At 53.1% G+C, this 19,879-nt stretch overlaps 6 protein-coding genes across 6 annotated transcripts; 4 read left to right on the top strand and 2 right to left on the bottom strand.

The window, feature by feature from the left end:
• Positions 1-1,071: 1,071 nt before the first annotated feature.
• EsH8_V_000515 (arginase family-domain-containing protein) lies at positions 1,072-2,646 on the top strand (the record flags this gene model as incomplete). Its single annotated transcript, XM_083273031.1, has 8 exons — positions 1,072-1,212; positions 1,261-1,357; positions 1,408-1,498; positions 1,553-1,636; positions 1,691-1,920; positions 1,974-2,276; positions 2,333-2,448; positions 2,512-2,646. 8 exons carry the CDS (start codon positions 1,072-1,074, stop codon positions 2,644-2,646), a joined length of 1,197 nt encoding a protein of 398 aa, XP_083125746.1.
• A 2,890-nt stretch (positions 2,647-5,536) lies between these two features.
• Positions 5,537-6,272, top strand: EsH8_V_000514 (uncharacterized protein; the record flags this gene model as incomplete). The annotated part of the gene is made up of 2 exons (XM_083273030.1): positions 5,537-5,598; positions 5,672-6,272. The coding sequence occupies 2 exons, from the start codon at positions 5,537-5,539 to the stop codon at positions 6,270-6,272; spliced, it is 663 nt and encodes a 220-aa protein (XP_083125745.1).
• Positions 6,273-7,256: 984 nt separating this feature from the next.
• EsH8_V_000513 (uncharacterized protein) lies at positions 7,257-8,512 on the bottom strand (the record flags this gene model as incomplete). Its single annotated transcript, XM_083273029.1, has 2 exons — positions 7,257-7,876; positions 7,939-8,512. 2 exons carry the CDS (start codon positions 8,510-8,512, stop codon positions 7,257-7,259), a joined length of 1,194 nt encoding a protein of 397 aa, XP_083125744.1.
• A 1,021-nt stretch (positions 8,513-9,533) lies between these two features.
• EsH8_V_000512 (TrmH family RNA methyltransferase) lies at positions 9,534-10,967 on the bottom strand (the record flags this gene model as incomplete). Its single annotated transcript, XM_083273028.1, has 1 exon — positions 9,534-10,967. The coding sequence occupies one exon, from the start codon at positions 10,965-10,967 to the stop codon at positions 9,534-9,536; it is 1,434 nt and encodes a 477-aa protein (XP_083125743.1).
• An 895-nt stretch (positions 10,968-11,862) lies between these two features.
• EsH8_V_000511 (uncharacterized protein) lies at positions 11,863-17,765 on the top strand (the record flags this gene model as incomplete). Its single annotated transcript, XM_083273027.1, has 5 exons — positions 11,863-12,417; positions 12,986-15,067; positions 15,117-16,733; positions 16,792-16,945; positions 17,035-17,765. 5 exons carry the CDS (start codon positions 11,863-11,865, stop codon positions 17,763-17,765), a joined length of 5,139 nt encoding a protein of 1,712 aa, XP_083125742.1.
• Positions 17,766-18,622: 857 nt separating this feature from the next.
• On the top strand, positions 18,623-19,231 carry EsH8_V_000510 (uncharacterized protein; the record flags this gene model as incomplete). Its single annotated transcript, XM_083273026.1, has 1 exon — positions 18,623-19,231. One exon carries the CDS (start codon positions 18,623-18,625, stop codon positions 19,229-19,231), a length of 609 nt encoding a protein of 202 aa, XP_083125741.1.
• Between the last annotated feature and the right edge of the window lie 648 nt (positions 19,232-19,879).

Genomic DNA, 19,879 nt, shown 5'->3' with positions numbered 1-19,879 from the left:
CCTCGAGCAGACAAACAGCAGAGCGTGCGTACATAGCGCACGGAGGTGAGCGTTACCGTTCGTTTTCCTATTTCGGTATGCGTTTAACACGGCTTGCATATGTTAGCGTGCGGTGGCCTTATCTTATCGGCCCCGCGTGGGTGTTGCCCCACGTCATCGAAGAGGGCTCTCGTCCAAGGAGCCTTTGTCGATGCCTCTCCCTGAGAGACTGGGGGAAACATACGTTTGCATATTCAACGACTCATGAAAAGTTTCGAGGTTCATTCATTGGTTACCTTTCCCCTTCCTGGCTCATTGAAACGGGCGCTCCCCCGCGGAACTAAGGTTGTGCTGTAACGGCTCTAGGGATCTCCAAGACCCAGCCATCGGTCCTGCAGAACATGCATCCCAAGGAACCCATTTCGGCTTATCTATCTCAGAGTTTGCAGAATGTCACTGGTAGCACTCCGATCCATATCCCGGTTTACCCATGGCGTCCAGAACGTCCTCCGGCTCTCGGGTCACTCTTGTCATGGCAACGACATCGACGCCGGCTTGAGTGGCAGACAGAACCATGCCTCGAACTTTACCTAGGGTCTGATCCGGGGGTTCCCATCCGCCATGCAGGGCCGGATAGTCAAGACCAATGGAAGCTTGAACCAAGCATCTGCGCTGATCTCACAAGCATCATAGCACTGGAGAAGAGGAGCTTTATCTCTGCCCCGCATTACCAGCAACTCTACCATGGCCCTGGCCTTTACCTAACATGAACACGTCAATGGTTTTACCGGGAATGTACATGATGGCCTGCATTGACCAGTCCCATCTCACGGAGCTTCTGTAGGTATGGTTGTTATGTCGATGATAAGCTTGTAAGCTTGTCCTGGCCCATATCCGATGCCACTATCTACCCAGATGCGTGCTGCAGAGCTGTCAAACTCACCGACCAATCTACTTTCCCGAAAAAAACCTTGCAACTTCTAGCAAGCTGGGACTCATAAAAGCATGGCTCTTTCTCTTCACAATTTCATCTTGTTCTTCTAAGTCATCAACTGCAACCTGAAATCGTCCCTCAACCAAGCAGTAAACACAATGGTCTCTCGAAGCCTTCTCGCGCTTTGCCTTGCGGCATCCGTCCATGGTCACGGCGATCATGACGACCACCAAAAGTCCATGTCTGGGCCTCACCAGTCTCTCTGGTATAACAACCTTCCTGGTGATGGCGGGACTCAGGTATGTCCGGCGATTGTTGCCCTGTAATGCGTACCTGACTTATCGCAGGCCGATTCCGTGTTCTCCGGCATCTCCACATTCGGTCGCCTGCCTTACCAACCCTGCCTTGCGCAACAGAATGTGCATTACGACATTGCCTTCATTGGTTAGTAAAAAAGTAGCAATTGGCTCGGGAACTTGCTGATGTTGGCACAGGTGCCCCCTTTGACACCGGCACGTCGTACCGTCCAGGTGCTCGTTTTGGCCCTTCTGGAATCCGTCAAGGCTCTCGCCGCTTGAACCTCTAGTAAGCCTGAGCCAGTCCGTTCGAGTATACAATGAATGCTTACAAATTTCTTAGCGGAGGTTACAACGTGCCGTTGAAGACAAACCCGTTCAATAGCTGGGCTACGGTCCTAGACTGCGGTGACATCCCGGTGACATCGTGAGGATATTATACATCTCGTATGCCTGCCTGCCTGTGCTAACGAGTCACCAGCTACGACAACACTTGGGCTCTACAGCAAATTGAGGAGGGCCACTTCAACATCCTGTCCCGGAAACCGGCAACGGACGCGGCGAAGAAGGGTCCCGCAAAGCACGAGAGGACTCTGCCCCGTGTCATCACGCTGGGAGGTGACCACACCATTACTCTCCCTCTTCTGCGCTCCATCAACCGCGCCTACGGGCCCGTTTCTGTCATTCACTTCGACAGCCATCTCGACACTTGTGAGTCTATGGCTTGGAGGACAAGGTTTCGTACAGAATCTGACCTGAAGCAGGGCGGCCCAAGGTGTTTGGCGGATCCCCTTCCGAGGTTGCCAGCATCAACCACGGCACCTATTTCTACCATGCATCCCAGGAGGGTTTGTTGAGAAACGACTCAAACATTCATGCCGGCATCCGCACCACCCTCAGCGGACCTAGCGACTACGAGAACGACGGATACTGCGGTTTCGAGATTGTCGAGGCGCGCGAGATTGACAAGATCGGCACAGACGGCATCATCAAGAGGATCATTGACCGTGTCGGCACCAAGAACCCCGTCTACTTGTCCCTGGACATTGACACCCTCGACCCTGCCTGTAAGATTCCAACGGTTTAGACATCAAAGGCCGGTTGCTAATACCCTGGGATACAGTCGCTCCGGCCACCGGTACCCCTGAGACTGGCGGCTGGTCCACCCGCGAGCTCCGCACCATCCTGCGCGGCTTGGAGGATCTTAACCTCATCGCCGCCGACATCGTCGAGGTTGCTGTAAGTGAAGCGAGAGAACCACGTGACTCGGCTGGCTTCAGATGCTGACAATTCTGACCGCAGCCTGCCTACGACACGAACGCCGAACACACCACCATGGCTGCCGCCGACGCTCTTTACGAGATCATGAGCATCATGGTCAAGCGTGGCCCTCTGAGCGCCATGGTCAACCAGACCGAGATCTCGGAGGAGCTGTGAGAGAAGCAGCTCTGGGTGATACTTGGGGTGGTTCCGAGGCTCGACCGAAGACTGGAGGAGCCGGCCGTTCCGTAGCAAGTTCATTTGAACAGCCGGTCTTTGGAAGAGCCCTGCAATTTTGTCGGCGTCCTTTGCAACAGGAAGGGGGGGTTTGAATGGCACAGGCGTTGTGGGGGGATGGGGTGGTGAGTGGAAAAGTTGGCGATTGGGGTTGTGGCTGAATTAGGGCTGTATCGTTGTTCTCGATATATAAAATATCAAGGTTGTGAGCGAACCTAGCATATGAACGACAGTCATTACGGTCATTTCCCCGTTCTCGCCCATCTACACTCGGTATTTTGATTAGGTGCAGATCCGGAGGTTCTTTGGAAACCGGGATTCCAGGCACTTTGACAGTTGCACTTAGTATTGGGCATTAGGATGTTCAAAGTACGAGATACATGGTAGCATTGTACCCCTTGATGAATGCTCCTGGGATACATCCCTCCCCCTCACCACGTAAAGATCCCACATCTATCTGGGGCTGCCTGGTCGAGACTGGAGACACCGACGTGTGAAGACTGCGTGGATGCGGGCAGAGAAAGAGGGGTAGCAATGACATCATTTCCATATTCATCAACCCGATGAATCCGTCAAGTCTCCCTTCGGAATGTTGAACACAGCCTCGACAATGCATATAGGTCATATGGCGAGGAAACAAGCCCGCAGCTGGAATGTTCGGCGCACCGGAGCCGCGTCGCGGTTGGGGGCGTCTGTGAAGAGCGAGTGTTAGAGCTGGTGGGGGGTGGGGGGGGCCTTGAGCACAGGCCCTCTCTGGCACTGGCGGACCCTTCGGTAGAGCTCGGGAACGGCGGGGCAGTCTTCTGACGGCATATACACACGCGGCAGGGGCTTTAAGTGTTTCTATTTTAGTTACAGGGTTGGGGCCGACAAGCGGACCCCATTACTGCATTGGAGGGGGGTTTGGAGGTCGGCAGCATTCCAGCGTGTTGCCGGCCAGCACACGCCCGAAGACACAAGAAACAATGCCACGAGGTCGCTCAAATGCAACAATCCAGCGAGCGGCAATTCATCCAGAACATTGAGTTAAACGATTGAAGAACCGAGCACGCCAAAGACAGCGCCATTTCGTCCAGCCCATGATCAGCCAAAGGACTAGAATAGCCTTGTGGTTGTGCCACACGCACAAGGGGCAAAAAGCCGAGTCTGGGCTGAGCTGAACGAAAACGGTCAACAATCAGTCAGAGATGTCGCCACCGGCGTCGAAAACAATGCGCCGCGTACAACGAGGCAGTGCCTCGCTCCGAGGAGCCTTTCATGGTTTGGTTTGGCTTGTCGTCGCCGCGCAAGGCTGTTGACATTACTGTGTATTGTCCCTCGCTACACCCAACCAGGAACTGCATAGTCGGGCATCAGAAGCTTGGCACTCGAGATCGGCCATCTTCCCAGCCATGCAGGTGACGCATGCCTTTTGGTGGTTGTAGCACTAAACGGCTTGTAACCAAATCAACCTACTTCCTCTAGTCTTTCCCCTTGCCGTTCGGGCACGGCCGGACAGATATCCATCCCATGTAGTATCGCTTATGAAGCAGCTTGCGATGGACAGTGGCTTGACGAATGCACGTGTGTTCTCGATTCTCCACGCCTTTCATGTGGGTGGGCGGTCATGTCTATCCTCCCCGGCCACTTGTAGGTTTGTGGTATGTTACTTGTCTCGCTTGTGTATTGCCGAAAAGATGTTTCCTGCGCCGTGTCGGCCACCCGGCGAAATGGAGACGAAGCTGGCGGTGGCTTACACGTGCGTGTCATCCAGAGAGCTGCATATACCAAAGGTACTGCTATTGGAAACATGCTTATCGGCCCCCTCGCCCCGGATAACTCGAGGTGCATCACGAATGAACCAATATGAGCTGACAAGTGGGATCGAGAGGCTCTGGGGACACGCGAACATGGGAAACACGAAGGCGAAAGCGAAACCAAAAACGCAAAAAGCAAAGGGTTGGAAAAAGAAAGGATGTTTGTCCAGCGAGTTCTGTGAAAGAATGCATTGCCGTTGCGGCGAGGGGTTGGAACCCCTCGCGATGTCAGCAGATGCGACGCCCCTCAGAGTCCATGTCTCTCTGGTGCTTTTGGTGGGCTGATACGAAGGGTTACCTAGACTGTCGTTGCCCATCCATCATCTCCTTCTGCATGGCACTGGTGCCATTGTTACCGAGATTCTGGTTGCAGACCACCACTATCCATGCATCTACCATAAGCCACCATCTTCCGTAATTCCCAGCCAAGCCCGGTGTTCCTGTGCAATAAAGCGCAGAATAAATGCACTCGGACGGATGTGGACTAGGTATCCCGGGCAAGGTCCAGTGAGAAGCACGGCAGGAATGTGAAGAGAGAGGGGGGGGGTAGGGGAGGGAGAGAGGCAGCCGTGCCTTGTAGGAACGCCTTACCGAGACACAGGTCGACGGCTCCACGACTCGATGATCGGGAGACCCGCAAAGCGCCGCTACCAGCCTCAGCCCACCTCGCCATTACTGTTGACTATGTCTCATTCTGGTTCTTGTACTCTCGGGTTCATTGTGTTTGGCTGCTTGCTTGCGTTAGGTTGCTCATCCCAGCCTCTCTCTACCATTCCCTCGTGCCTGAAGATGGCTTCGACATATAGGTCGCCGTCCCGACCAACTACCACACGATCTATATATGGATGCCATTGCAACCGCTTCCGTCAAACTTCAAATTCCTGCTCACCATCTCGAGTTTCCTCGTCACCGCATACGTGATAAGCCGAAGAATCCTAGCACTCGTTTTAGGGAGCTCAGCTTCATATACAGTTACCTCACCCGCCCCAAACCTCATTCTTAGCCACCAAAGCCCGGCCTATTGTACTTTCAATATGCGGACAACTGCAATTCTCGTCCTTGCCGCTTCGGCTTTGGCCTCAGCTCAGGTCACCTAGTACGTTTGTAACGCCCATTGGCTGGCGCCACATCTACAGCCAACAGACCCGGATTCTCTAACATGTACCCAGCAATTCAAGCACAAGCGACTACATCTGCTCCAGGCCCAACTCGGCCTTCTGCGCAGGTGACTCCTTGGGCACTGATATAATCATCCGCTGCAATGCCAACGGCAAAGGCCAACCGGGCCGCTGCACAAACAACCTCGCCGGCCAGTTCCCCTTTGGCGTGAACCCGTCCTCGTGCTGGCAGTCCGGGGCCACGGCTGGCGACGCCGCCTGTGAGAAGAACTGCGTCGTCTACGCCACCCTGCCCTTCGTGCTCCCCTTAAGCGTCTGCCGACCCTATGCTTCCATCGGAGGCACCGGTGTCGCGGGGCCGACTGGTACTGTCATCGGCGGCGGCAACAGCAGTTCCATCATCTACCCGCCCCCGCGCTCTACAGGCACAGGAACTGGCGGCTCTGGCGGCAATGGCAACGTCAACAGCACCGTACCGGCAACTAGCCGGGGCACTACCTCTGGCACCCCGTCGGCCACCCGCACCCCTATTCCGCCCACTACTAGTCCGACTGGCCCTTCTACTACGCGCTCCGCCGCCGCCGCCGTTGCTACGCAGGTCTCGGTCGGCTATCTCGCTGCCGTCGGCATAGCGGCAGTCTACTTGCTGTGAACGCCCCTTTTCAATCCGCGTGCGGGATGCTACGGAGGCCATGCCCGCCTCTTTGCTCAGCATCTCATCTACTCTTCGACTCGGGTTGAAGACCTTGTTTTTAATACTAATCACCAAATGCATCACTGGAGGCATACAAAGCCTGCTCAAGGCCTGTTCGGCGTCAAGGAGTTTTGATTTCGGATTTTCATTTCCTCTAGAGGGCATGCGTGTAAAGGGATACACGGCACGCGCGGGAATCCTGGCCTGAACGACGGAATGAACCAAGCATGGGATTGTTATTTAGGGAAAAAAGCGAGTATGTGGCCTGCCTATATTGCCCTGAAGTACAACTAGAGACAATCATTTACATCGGACCCTTCCTTCTTATGCTGGCACACGTGACAATCGATCTGCTGCCTCTCAAGTGGGCCTGGGGACTCTGGCATTGCTCGTAAGGGCCAAAGGTTGCTATCTCTGTCTTTGGTAACCTTGCCTTAGTCGACCGCGGACGCATCTATATGGGGCGCAGGCACAAGATGCCGTTTCTTCCCTGCTTCACCGCATCAGGGTTTCGGCCGACATCCTAGCGGGGAAAGCAGGACGGGCGCAACTCAGCCTTAAGTCACTCTACTTTTCTCACTCTTTGGCAGTTTACATACACCCCCATTTGTTGATGGCGATAAGGACCCATTTTCGGAGTGAAATGGCTGGAGAGGAGAAAGAAACGGGGAGCAAACACTAACAGCACGGCGAACCCCCCCCGAAGACGCCTATGAGATATAGCAAGGTGAGAAATCTCATTCGCAGGGTATCTGTTTTACAATATGAAATTCCATCGAGCAACTAAAGAAGGTCCTGCAACAGGCGTGCCAACTATGCAGACAGACGTCAGGTTCACTCCATCGTCGCTGCGTTCCTGGCGTTTCATCCCCTCGTCCCGTTCCATCATCATGTTTCTGATAATCACCTGAGAAACGCCGCCCCAGTGCCTTCTGAAGAGACTTATACCAACGCGAAAAGAAGTGTGACAGCAACGACCGCCAGGGATGCCGTGGCCCTGGAACCTGCGTTGGGGAAGTGTTTTTGTATCTCGCCCGTCTGAGTGGGTGAGATGCTCGTACAGCTTGCAGTGCCGCACTCGTACCCGCTTGGACAGCAGCCGGGAACAGGTCCACCTTCCTCGCCGCACAGGAACCAGCCGCCAGCGCACGTCTCCGCTGCACTAGACTCTGGTACGTCGCTGACGGGGACAACAACAGTGGCGCCATTGGTGATAATGGTGGTGGAAGGCGTAGGTGGGCACGAGGTAGTCGCACAGTCGCGGCCGGTTTGGCAACAGCCGCCGCCGGCGCGGGCGAGACAAGCGTAGAAACCGGTAGGGCAGTACGAAGACGTTATGGGTGAGCTGCCATTATCGTCGCCCGAGTTGGTGGAAGTGGGCCGGAAGGGTGGTACAGCGCCTGTGATGGTAGCAGTAGTCGTCGGAGTAGTCGAAGTCGTTCTTTGATTCGTGGTCGTAGAACTATGGGTGGTCGTTTCTCGAACTGTTGTGCTGCCTGATCCGCCCCCGCCAGTTGCCGTTCCGGTGGGTGATGTGCTCGTTGCGAGAGGGCTGGGCACGCCTGGGAGATGGATGTTAGCTCTTCCCCGTCTCGGTACTCTGATTGTCAGTATGCAGACTTACAGCCAACGCCTTGACAGACGTAACCAGGAATGCAGCATCCACCACTTAGATCAGCATCGCAGCTCGTCGTGCCATTAGGGCATGCTCCAACGGTCCCACTGCAGGTAGCACCATTCGGACAGCAGGCGACATTCCCAACTGCTTCATCTTCCACCTTCACGCATACCTCGTTGCTCATACAGCACTTATTCGGCGAGCCGATGTTCTCGCAGCTGTTCATATTTGCCGGGCAAGCTTGTCTGCTCTCAAGGATGTGCAGTGCTTCGGCGGCACGCCGTAAGTGCTCCCAGCCCTGACTGACGCCATCACTGTGTTGTGCAAAGGGTGGCCGGTATGGGAAGGAGGCGTTATAGAGGAAAGAATCGTCCGCCATTCGTGCGGCGAGTAGTTCCTCGCGGGGCGAAAGCGGGGTGGTGAAGATGTCGTCGGCGAAGGCAAGGTCGTCGGGCAGGAGTTTCTCGGCGGCATTTGGTGCCATCTTGCGGATTGCCGTGGGGTGTTCTGCAGCGTAGACATGGTTCGCTATGAGAAGCAGCAGAGAGGAAGGGAGACCGAGGAGCGAAGCTGGATGCATTGTGTCGAGGGTTTTCGGGCTGAGCCTTGACGTGGATGCCGACTTGTCTCGCTCTTGGGGATTGTACTGTCGTTGGGTTAAGGTGGTGAACAGGCCCAGTTCCGTGTGTGGAGTGCACTCTTCAGTCGGCGCCAGATCACTGGCGATCGCGACGAAGTTCAAATTTGATATGGATGAAAATTATTAGAAGGAGGTGCTTGTCGCTTAAATCCGAAGAAGTTCAAGTTCTGGTCGTGAAATGACCAACGCGTCGAAGCCGTTGAGTTTCGTCGGACAAGTTGGTGCAGAAATCGGTGGCTGGGCGAGCTAGACACATGCAAGATGATGGAGCTGCTCGAGCCCACCTCACCGCCAGCCCTGGTCCTCGTATCAGACCGCAGACACTTGTGTACAGCCCTGCAGTGGGACACGTCCGTACGATATCTGATCACCGGCAATGGTTTTGTTGTTATTATTGCGCTCGGGATTCTGGTCGCGCTTATATCTTTTCAATTGAGACCCGATGGGATGGCTGGACCTGCCGGCCCTTTTTGCTAGAGTACGTACCTAATCTACGACATGGTTCCGTTAGGGGACTGGAGGCTGGGTGACAGTTGCCAAGACATCATTCAGGGCCAATCAATGTAATGTTGGTCGGCTGTCAAGCTTCCAGTGGAAGGGACGGAAGGACACGGACCTGGACGCCGCCAGGGGTTTAGTGTACGGTACCTAGTGTAGGCAAGGTAAGGTTCTGCAGGGATCAACGGGTAGCTTTTTCAGTGGGCCGGAACGCTGGAGCTGGAAAACAACCCGCGCAAATGGATCATAGCAAGCCGATAATCTGCATTGCGGCAACGCGACAGCATCTACGCAAGACGGCAAGAGGCTGTACTCGCAAAGAATACAAACAGGGGTGTCTTCTTCCTTTCTTACTTTGCACCAAGATCGCTACGTAGATACCCTACATGAGTGTTTGAAAGTGGTTGTACATGTATGATACATATTGTTACATATTGTTACATATTTGTCCTACTCTTAGTCTTTAGAACAGACCTTCTCCGCCGTCTGCCTTGTGGGCGTCCTTCTGCAGTTTTTCTGTGAGAGTCATCGGCAGTTGCGTACCTCTCAGGAAAGAGTTGCAGAGTAGTGCCGCAGCGACACTGACATTCAAGCTATCCACTGAGCTTGCCGCCATCATGCGTGGGATTGTAATTTCATGGGTTGCTTTTCTCCTGACATCGTAGGGGAGACCGCTGCCCTCGTTTCCAAGTACGAGAATGCAAGGTTGCTTGATGAGAGGCTTGGAATCCTCAATACTATCCGGTGTCCATTGTCGACTGTCGTTGCGTAAGCCAGGAGTCGGCGCAACAGCGGCATACGAGGTCCATCCAGCCTTCTGAGAAGCGTCGAGGAACGCCACCGGATCATCAACCGAGAAAAGCCTCAGCTCCTCGGCAGCTCCAGCAGCCGCTTTCAACACTGTGGACGTGATCGTCGATGACGTCCTTTGCGTGATGGCAACCGCCGAAACACCAAGGAACCGGGCTGTTCGAAGAATGGCGCCCAGGTTGCCAGGGTCCAATATCTCGTTCAAGAGAAGCACGAGCGGTCGAGCGGTTCCCGGTCTGTAGGGTATGAAGCCCTCGGTGCCGTTGATCTCGGATTCCTCCTTGGATTGACGAGCTACTGAGACGGGATAGCCCTTCAACTCACTTGACTCTGCGCCAAGGCCGACAAGTGGCAGCTGGGGCAGAGGCGACGCCTCAATCACCATGCCATTGTGAGGCCGGCCCTTGCTCATCTTGTCCAACAGCTTCTGATCAGCTTCGTAGATCTGAGTGACCTTGATCTTCTTCTTTTGCGCCAAAGACAGGATCCACTCATCGTCCTTGGTGTCCTTTTTGTTGTTGCCCTGGTAGACGTAGAGATGGTAAAGCTTGCGCCTCGAGTTTTTCAAGGCGGCCTTCACGACTGACCGGCCAAAGAGGAACTGCGATGCTGCAGTCGTATACTGGATCGAAACAGGAAAATCTGGCGACTTCTTCACAAGCGAGTCGTGCTCCGACTCTCTTGAGCCATAACGCCGAGGGGCAGCGACTCCCTGATCGAGCTCCCTGAGAGCGCCCTCCCTCATAGACCTCATCCTATCTTGCGCGAATCCTCCCTTCCATGACGAGCGGTCTTGCTGACGGTCGGGCTGACGACGGTCTTGCCGACGGTCATATTGGCGGTCGGGCTGACGGCGATCGGTTTGACGACGGTCGGTCTGACGATCGTATTGACGGTCGGGTTGGGCGATCGATCTTGAAGCTTCTTCGTCTCGTGGGCCCTTCTTTTCCAACAGTTTGCCAACTTTGTCCTTCAACTCGCCTCGGTTCAGTTGATATACCAGGCTCTTCTTCCCAAAGGAAAATTCGGGGTTGTTGAACCGTTTGCTCCGCGATTTCCGACCACCTTCTTCTTCCCGCTCTTGCATCTTCTGGAACGCCTTTTTCGGCTTGAAATGCCGCTCACGGTCTCGGGGGCTACCAATGGCGCGTGAGAATCGATCGCTGAAAGCATCGGGCTCGGATTCGGTAACGCCTCTCGGTCGGTTTCGGCCTCGCGACTCTGTTATACGCGACCTAGAATCAGATCTAGACGTACGGTCGTTGCGAGGCGTTTTGTCGGAGCGCCATATCCCGCGATGTATCGCAGAGAGTGATGCATTGCGCGCCTGCGTGGATAGCAAAGGTTTCCTGTAGAACTGGAAAACTGTTTGTGATGTGTTGTATGGGCGTAAAGCGCTCCATCTAGAAAGAAGACTCATTGCATTGTGTACATGGGATGTGCCCGATTGTCGATGCCGTTGTGTTGCTGCAATAATGGGCAGGCCTATTGTAGCTCAATCACAAGTACTCGCCTTCCTGTTACTTTTTTTTCTGCCGCTTCGGCTTCAAGCAGGGTCTGGGCGGTAAAGGACATATGCAGGGAATCCAGGGCTCCAATTGGACAAAGAGAGCAATCTAGCGGGCTCCTTGGACTAGGACAAGTGAACCCCACATTGATGGCTTGACCAGGTACGTACTGTACTCTCTGCGCGCTCTTTCGGTAACTAACTTTAATGGCAACGCGGTTTTCAGCATCGCGTCGAACCTCGAAGTCCACCACCGACCGCCGTGGCAGAGATCGATACCTTACTTGCGCCCGCCCACCTCCCGGCTGCCTGCTTTATGCAGGAAACTGAGAGGCATCCATAAATAAGCTGGCAGTTCTTCAGATTTCAACCTTCTTTTCTTCCATTATTTTTTAGGACTCCTGGCACCGAGAGCCTACTTGCGACATCCCACCTCGTACTGGGAAATGCCCCCCAAATCGCAACTTGCCACATCATGGAGGAGCTCCCAAACGGTGTTGACGACGATATCGTCCAGTCGCTAGCAGGCTCTCCAAGCGATGCTCTCTTTGGACTCGAGCCTGCCGACTTGGCTACTACTTTCGAGACTAACAACACGAACGACGATACCACCGCCCCCGAGGCAACATCTGACCTCGATGGAGCCAAGATCCCCGTCAATGCCGCAGCGAATGACAGCATCCCAGACCATTTGACGGCCGATATTACGCATACGATAACGGAGAACAATATCGACGAACAGGGCACTTCTATTGAGCTCGAGAACACAGCAGAGGCATCTGTAGCGATCATGCCGGATCTAGCTGTCGCTCCCAATGTGGAGTCGGAGGATAATCTCGAGAAAGCGATGCCAAAGGCCTGGCTGTGTCCTGTAGAGTTCGAGATCGCTCTCCCATATTTTTCGCCGGAAGAACGTGCAAAATATGTCTCAATTACGAGCAATGTCGTGGATGAGATCATCGAGGAAGTGCTAGGCCCGCAAGGGGAGCTGTGGTACAATACGGAGTTCACAGATGGGCGGCAGGAAATTGTAAGTATCAGTGCTCTCTCTCTCTCTCTTTTGCCAATGAGCAATGCCATCAGTCTTGGTTTTCCTCTCAGGATTTGTCGATTTCAGACTTCGCTCGCCCCTTCCTCTCAATATGTCTCGATTCCAACCCCCGGTCCTTCCTCCGCAGACTCCATCCCAATTCGAGACACACTTACACGTGCTCATCAACGATCACCAACTCACTCAGTCTCTCTAATGACCTCTCAGCGCCTTGAATTCATGCTCTATACTTACGAGCCCTTTTTCTTTTCTCATTATTTATCGCCCTGAAAACACCTAACGGCTGTTGTATAAGGGGTTTACCAGTTCCGAAGCACTCAGCTAACAACTGGCTGTTTTTGCGCGCCGTCTCCTTTGCACCTGCCTCGTCAAAGTTGACGCCCCTCCCTACCTCTCTCTGTCTTCCCTTTATGAGAGCACCTTCTCGGAATCACCATCTGAAGCACCATACAATTCTTGGAACCCCCAGCACGAACCCTTGGACTGCAGATTCTCTGGTGTCTTTCTTTTTGGTTGTCTTCAAGACCCCCTGCTAAAACAGCCAAAGGTCACATCCCAAGATTTATTTGCCTACGAAGGCGGTCAACTTGCTCTTCGGCGACTTCAAGCTATCATGGACCCACTTGATAAGCGCGTGAAGAAGAGGAGTTGGCAAGACGCTTGGTATGATTCGGATGCCGACTCTGACGCCGATCTCGACGTTATGGAACTTGACGGAGATGATGTTCCTCGGCAATCGACACGTCAAGGCACCTCAACTCACCGCCAGATCCGCCATGACCCTCTCTCAGATTCTGAAGACCAGGATGTTGCCCGTCGCCCCAAACGCCAGCGCACTGCCACAAGACAGAACTCTCGGCACAATTCTTGGATATTCTCTGATGACGACGAACATGAGGAACGACCTACTCCCTCTTTTTGTGGTCGTCAACTCAGGGAGCGCACGCAGAAGCAACTCAAACTTACAAGTATGGCATTTACCAACCTTCCTCTGGCTCGTGACGAAGACATGGACGAGCTGTCTCAGGATCCACCCCGCCAGCAATCCGAGGATGACGATGACGACTTCCAGATCATCACTTCTGATCTGCTACCTAAGCCCTCCCAGTCTCGGCGGAAGAAGTCGCGACGTCTCCGAGTCAAAGCCAAGATCGTGATGGAGGAACCCAGATCAAGAGGCTCCTCGATTGAGTTTGAGGATCGTCGTCGTTCTGGCAGATCCACTAGGAACAAGGGCAGTATGCTTGATGTTGCACCGATGGACGAAGAGTCATTCTACATCGAAGATACAACACCTTTCGGCGTGCCCAAGGTTATCAATGTCAAAGAAGTCTTCAAGCAACTCGAACCCGAGTCGCTATTCAGCTCATTCCACTCTGACATTTGCGGCACTTGCAACACTGGCTATTCCGCTAGCAGAGGACGACTGATTGGATGCCAAGGTTGTTCCATGTCGTTCCACAGAGCTTGCATCGGATACAGATCAGCTAGGGAGCATATAGTTACCAAGGTAGGCATTGACGACTTCGTTCTTCAGTGTAAGTATTGCATCGGATGCTACGACAAGAAAGACAAGATTGGTCCGAGGCACGATAGGTGCCAACAGTGCAAATGCTCTGGGCGCTCATGCGCTGCATTCTCTCCGAAAAGGACACCAAAGCAAGAAGAGAAGATACGTAATGAAAATGGCGGCGAAGACCCTATCACCCTCGTGGAACCCTCCCTGGTCAACAAAGCCGATAACGTTCTCTTTCGTTGCGCCATGTGTAAACGCGGCTGGCATTATGAGCATCTGCCATCGTCTCAAATGGACTCAGACTTGTCTGAAATTCGCCAGCAGCGCCTTGCAGAATATTCTGTCGACTGGAAGTGCATTGACTGCGGCACGATATCCGACAAGATTCAGACCTTGGTTGCGTGGCGTCCTGCCGACAAGGAATCGTTCGAGACTGGAAATTTTTACAGCGACTTGAAGGAGGACGAAAAAGAATACCTTATCAAGTGGCAAGGGCTGTCATACTTCCACTGCAACTGGATGCCAGGGGCGTGGGTCTTTCACATTGCGCCAGGAGCTATGCGCAGTTCTTTTGCGAAGAAAGATGCAGACGAAAATCGAGCATTGAAATTCACCAAGGCTGAGGCGATTCCTCAAGAGTATCTTCTTGCCGATGTTATCTTCGAGGCCAAGACAAAGGGTGGACGTGCTAGGACACTGGAAGACGAGATGGACCGTATTGGCGACGTCGACAAAATCTTCGTTAAATTCCAAGGCCTTGGCTATGACGAGACTGTTTGGGACTCCCCGCCAAAACCAGATGCCGGAGAAGTCTACAGTGCTTTCAAGGCTGCTTACTACGAATATCTCACCGGCAAGTACTTCGTCAACCCTCCAAGTGCTAGAATGAAGGAGCGGGTGAGCAACTGGAAGGACAAAGAGTTCGTCGAGTCAAAGCATCAACCACCAGGCCTCCGTCGCGGGAAACTGATGACATACCAAATTGAAGGCGTCAACTGGATCCTAGAAAACTACCACGACAACAAGAACGTCATTCTTGCTGACGAGATGGGGCTTGGAAAGACTGTTCAAGTTGTCGGCTTGATCTCGACTCTCGTTCATGGTGACCCACAGGTACGTGATTGCTGGATACGTGGAGAGTCTAGTATAATAACTTGTATAGTGCTGGCCGTTTCTTATTGTCGTTCCTAATTCCACTTGTCCAAACTGGCGTCGCGAAATCAAGCAATGGGCTCCAGACCTCCGAGTGGTCACCTATCACGGAGGCAAACAAGCACAGGAACTGGCGTACAAGTACGAGCTATTTCCGAATGGCTCTGCGGATGTCAAAGCCCATATCGTAGTCATGTCGTATGACTCTGCGCAAGACGATCGAACGAAAGGACTTTTCCGCTCAGTCCAATGGGCCGGGCTGGTAGTTGATGAGGGACAGCGGCTGAAGAACGATAAAAGCCTCTTGTATACGGCTCTACGTACTATGCGCTTTCCCTTCCGACTTCTCCTAACGGGAACACCACTCCAGAACAACAAGCGAGAGCTCTTCAACTTATTACAGTTCATCGACCCAACTCAGAACGCTGCGGAACTCGATGAAGAGTTTCAGGAGCTCAACGCACAGAACCTCCCTGAGCTTCACGCGCGAATTAAGCAGTACTTCCTCCGAAGGACAAAAGCTCAGGTTCTGAAGTTTCTACCCCCCATGGCGCAGATCATTGTTCCTGTCTCTATGTCGATTTTGCAAGAGAAGCTTTGCAAATCGATCATAGCCAAAAGTCCTGATCTCATCAAGGCAATCTTTGCAGATGACAAGGTCAATAAAAGAGATCGTGGCAGTTTGAACAACATTCTCATGCAGCTGAGAAAATGTCTCTGCCATCCGTTCATGTACAGCGAGGCAGTCGAAGAAAGATCGCTAGATCCCATCAAAATGCATCAGAACCTTGTATCGGCATCTGGGAAGCTAATGCTACTTAACATCATGCTGCCTAAGCTGAAGGAAAGGGGACACCGAGTTCTCATCTTCAGCCAGTTTCTTGACCAACTGGACATCGTTGAGGATTTCTTGAATGGCCTCGGCTTCCAGCACAGACGACTCGATGGCAAAATCAACAGTCTGGAGAAACAGAGGCAGATCGACGCGTTCAATGAGCCAGACTCTCCTATCTTCGCCTTCCTTCTATCAACAAGGGCTGGAGGCGTAGGTATCAATCTCGCGACAGCTGACACCGTGATCATTCTAGATCCGGACTTCAACCCACATCAGGATATCCAGGCTATCTCCCGTGCCCATCGAATCGGCCAGAAGAACAAAGTACTGTGTTTTCAACTCATGACGAAAAACTCTGCCGAGGAGAAAATCATGCAGATTGGTCGGAAGAAGATGGCCCTTGACCATGTCCTGATCGAAGCTATGGACGAAGAAGGAGAACCGGATGACCTAGAATCTATCTTAAAATTCGGGGCGACTGCTTTGTTTAGCGAAGATCAAAATGACAAGGACATCATTCGCTATGACGATGCAAGCATCGATAAGCTTCTCGACCGATCCGACATCGAGCAGACAAAAACTGGCAATGATGAGTCCGCCGAGTCGCAGTTCTCCTTCGCCCGAGTTTGGGCCAACGACAAAGGGGGATTTGAAGATGTTCTGGCCGAGGAAAATGAACCAACTGTCAACCCAAATGTTTGGGAGGAGATTCTTGCAGAGCGAGAGGCCGAAGCGAAACGGATTGCCGAGTTGAACAAGGAGGTACTTGGCCGCGGTGGCCGACGCCGACAGGTAAGCAGGCAAGTCTAGCCTCGATGGATACGCAAGCGTACTTACAACTAGTTTTCAGGCAATTAACTATACGACCAACGGCGCTACTGGTGTCGTAGCCGATCTTCCCGTGGACCATAGCGACAGCTCAGATAACGACGGAGAATTTGTTGGTGAAGATGAGGAACCAGATACTGACACGGAAAACAGGGCTCAAGGTAACAGTTCCAAAGGTAAAACCAGAAATTCTGCTTCTCCTCGTCCGACTCGAAAGAATACAACCATCAGCAAAGGGAAGCAAGTTAACGCCTCCACTCCGCAGAAAACACGCCAATTCAAGACTCCAAAGAGCGACGCCATGGTAGCCAAAAAGGCCAAACCGGCGGCTCGACGAAAACAAACGCCTCGAATACCAACTCCGAGAAAGACGCAAAAGTCATCGCAGATCAAGGGGGTTTCCAAGACAATTGGCGAGTCGATCAAGGCAAGAATAACAAAGTCACCACAGACTTTGGACAAGCCCAAAACAGCAGAGAAACCAGCCATACCCATCTATCCGCTCAGCCCATCCTCAACTCCATCCACCACCAGCCCGGAACCCAAATCTACCGGTTCACAAACCCCGAACAAGGACATCATTCCGTCCGGCCACTGAAGTACGACGCGGCCTGGCTAGATAACATTAGAAGTATATCAGCTGTTGCTGGCAATTTCCCCATGGTTGCTACCCAGCAAGGTAGTCTCGATGCTCTGCAGCAGAGGGTGGCATCTGCAGCACATCCATCTTCATTGGTCAGCTCTCATGTTCCAGAGATGGTACGCAGGCAATCGTTCGGTTTGTCCCAGATGCATCCTAATGCAGCTATCTGTGCCCGATGCGGCTTGCGGCATCTTTCAGCTCACTGTCCAACATTTACCTCCGAAGTTCAGTTACGTCTTGCTCTTGACCACTTGAAACACTGGCCATCCAACGCCAGAAACCCTGTTGCAGAGCGAAACTTGATTGAAAAGCTACGCATCGTAGCCACGGCGAATGATCGCCGAAAAAGATGAACGCTGACATATTTGCTAAACAAAGGTTGCCAACATACAAACCTCTAGATTTGAGATCATTGGGAGGAAGGGTTTCGTTGGATGGCGGAGACACATTCTCGGCCGGTTGTATCGTCGATACTGACACAACTGCGTAGCAAAGACTTGCAGATAGACAAATAAAACAGACTCAAGTTGCTCCAAAACGATGGGTCTTGAATCAGGCCACATGATGTTGCGTTGGACCTGTTCAACCGTGAAGGCAGCTGTTTGTCACGTGGCGAGGTACAACCCAAGACTGCAACTGACCGGGTGAATGCAGCGGACCTTATTTCGGGCGAGCAAACGATGGTAGCAACAAAACGAAGACTTTTTGCCTTTTTCTGGCATTTGTTGTGATAAAAAGCCTTCGCGTCCAAGGCACCAAGCTCTCATGTCTGAGGCTTTGATATCTTGGTCCGGAATCCCCATCCGGTCTGCGCGCGGCGAACGACGTCAAAGTCGTCTTTAAGGGACAGGAAGCACGTATCAACGCGCCAAAGCCGATCATCACGGTCAAGGGCATTATAAATAAGCTGGAGCGTCGGCCTCCTTCCCCGTTTGCATAGTGGACCAAATCCTTCACTTGTTTTCCATGCCCTAGTCTTGTACTTCATCAGCTTTCTCTCTGAACTACTGCATGACCCTCCTCTTATTATTATTCTCCTCTGGTCCTTTTATCTTCCTCTTCCAGAATGGATTTCAGCTTGAACCATTCCTTCTCCGAAAAGTCGTACTCGCCACCAGTCTCTCAAGCCTCTACTCGCGATACGACTCCTGATTTCGATCCATCAACAGCAGTCAGTGGTATTCCGAGCTTACAAATCGGTGGCGTCACAATGGAAGCTTCTCATCCGTTGCGCAACGAGCCTCAGCGACGCGGCGGCGAGAAGGCTCACGCGATGTTTCGCCGCTTCAACCAGCAACCCCAGCAGACCCCGATGAGACACGTGCTCGCAAACGCTGCAGCACCGCGTACCGCCGATGCACCTAGCTGGCGGATGGGTATGGGTATAGGACTGGCAACTGTTCAAGGTCAAGTTCATGGCCACTACCACTCGCTCAACTCGACTAGCGGCCTTGAATGCATGGCCATTGGATCGCCAGTGCCAGAGCGTCAAGCAGCAGACATGAGCATGGACATGGGTATAGACACGACGGGCTTCTACGCCTACTGTTTTGACCGCGGCAATGGCAACTACACCAGACTCATCCCGGCTGACTTGCTGCCGTCTTTGGTGGGCATTCCAGCTGTTCAGCATAGTGCTGAGGGCATGCTCGTGCTCCCATCGCCTCGGGGCCTGGATCCCCAGAACCCGCCCGGTAACCCCGTTCAGCCGGTCGCTTTCAAGGTATGGCCTTCCTGCTTTCCCTTCACTACTCTAGGCACCAGATCGTTGGCGCTGAATCTCTCAGACCCCTCCACCGTCACCGGCACTAGTATCTGATGCTCTTCAGGTAATAATCAATCCTCTCTCCGCACCCTGTTGTCCCCTTCTGTCTTTGTCTTACCTCGCGAGAAGCCATTTGCTGACGAGCGTATCTACCATAGAAGAGAATCGATCACATCGTTGCGTCCTCTCCCGTTCCACCGAAGAAAGCAAAGATCTACTGCGACAAGTGGGTGCATGAGGGCGTCTGCGCCTTCACGCAGCAGGGATGCAAGTACAAACACGAAATGCCCTTGGACAAGGCGACGCAGCATTCACTGGGTCTATTCCATGGATTACCAACATGGTGGAAGAAGCAACAGGCTGAGTTGCAGCGGCTGCAGCAGGACAACGGCAATACCGAAGTTTTCTTCGATCCTCATCAGCAACAGCAGAGTGGCCTGTCTTCGCCTATGAAGAGTGAAAGGGGACTGGCAAGTCCGTCGAGAGCATCGCAGTCGTGGCGGAGGGCCGATGGAGCTAGGGTGCAATCACAGATGATATCGATGTCGCCAGTGGGACATAATGGAGCGTGCAGACCGCCTGCAGGTAAATACTTGGAGGCTTCTCCTGCATGGTATTGAAGCTGATATAAGAAGCAGAGTTGAGGTCTCCGTATCAGCAGAACATGAATACTCATACCTCCCCCTGCGTCTGGGGTCCGAT

The sequence above is a fragment of the Colletotrichum jinshuiense genome, chromosome 5 (genome assembly GCF_051148585.1).
Source record: "Colletotrichum jinshuiense chromosome 5, complete sequence".
Taxonomy (NCBI): domain Eukaryota; kingdom Fungi; phylum Ascomycota; class Sordariomycetes; order Glomerellales; family Glomerellaceae; genus Colletotrichum; species Colletotrichum jinshuiense.
The sequence above is the reverse complement of the archived record's forward strand: the minus strand, read 5'-3'. Positions and strand labels throughout refer to the sequence as shown.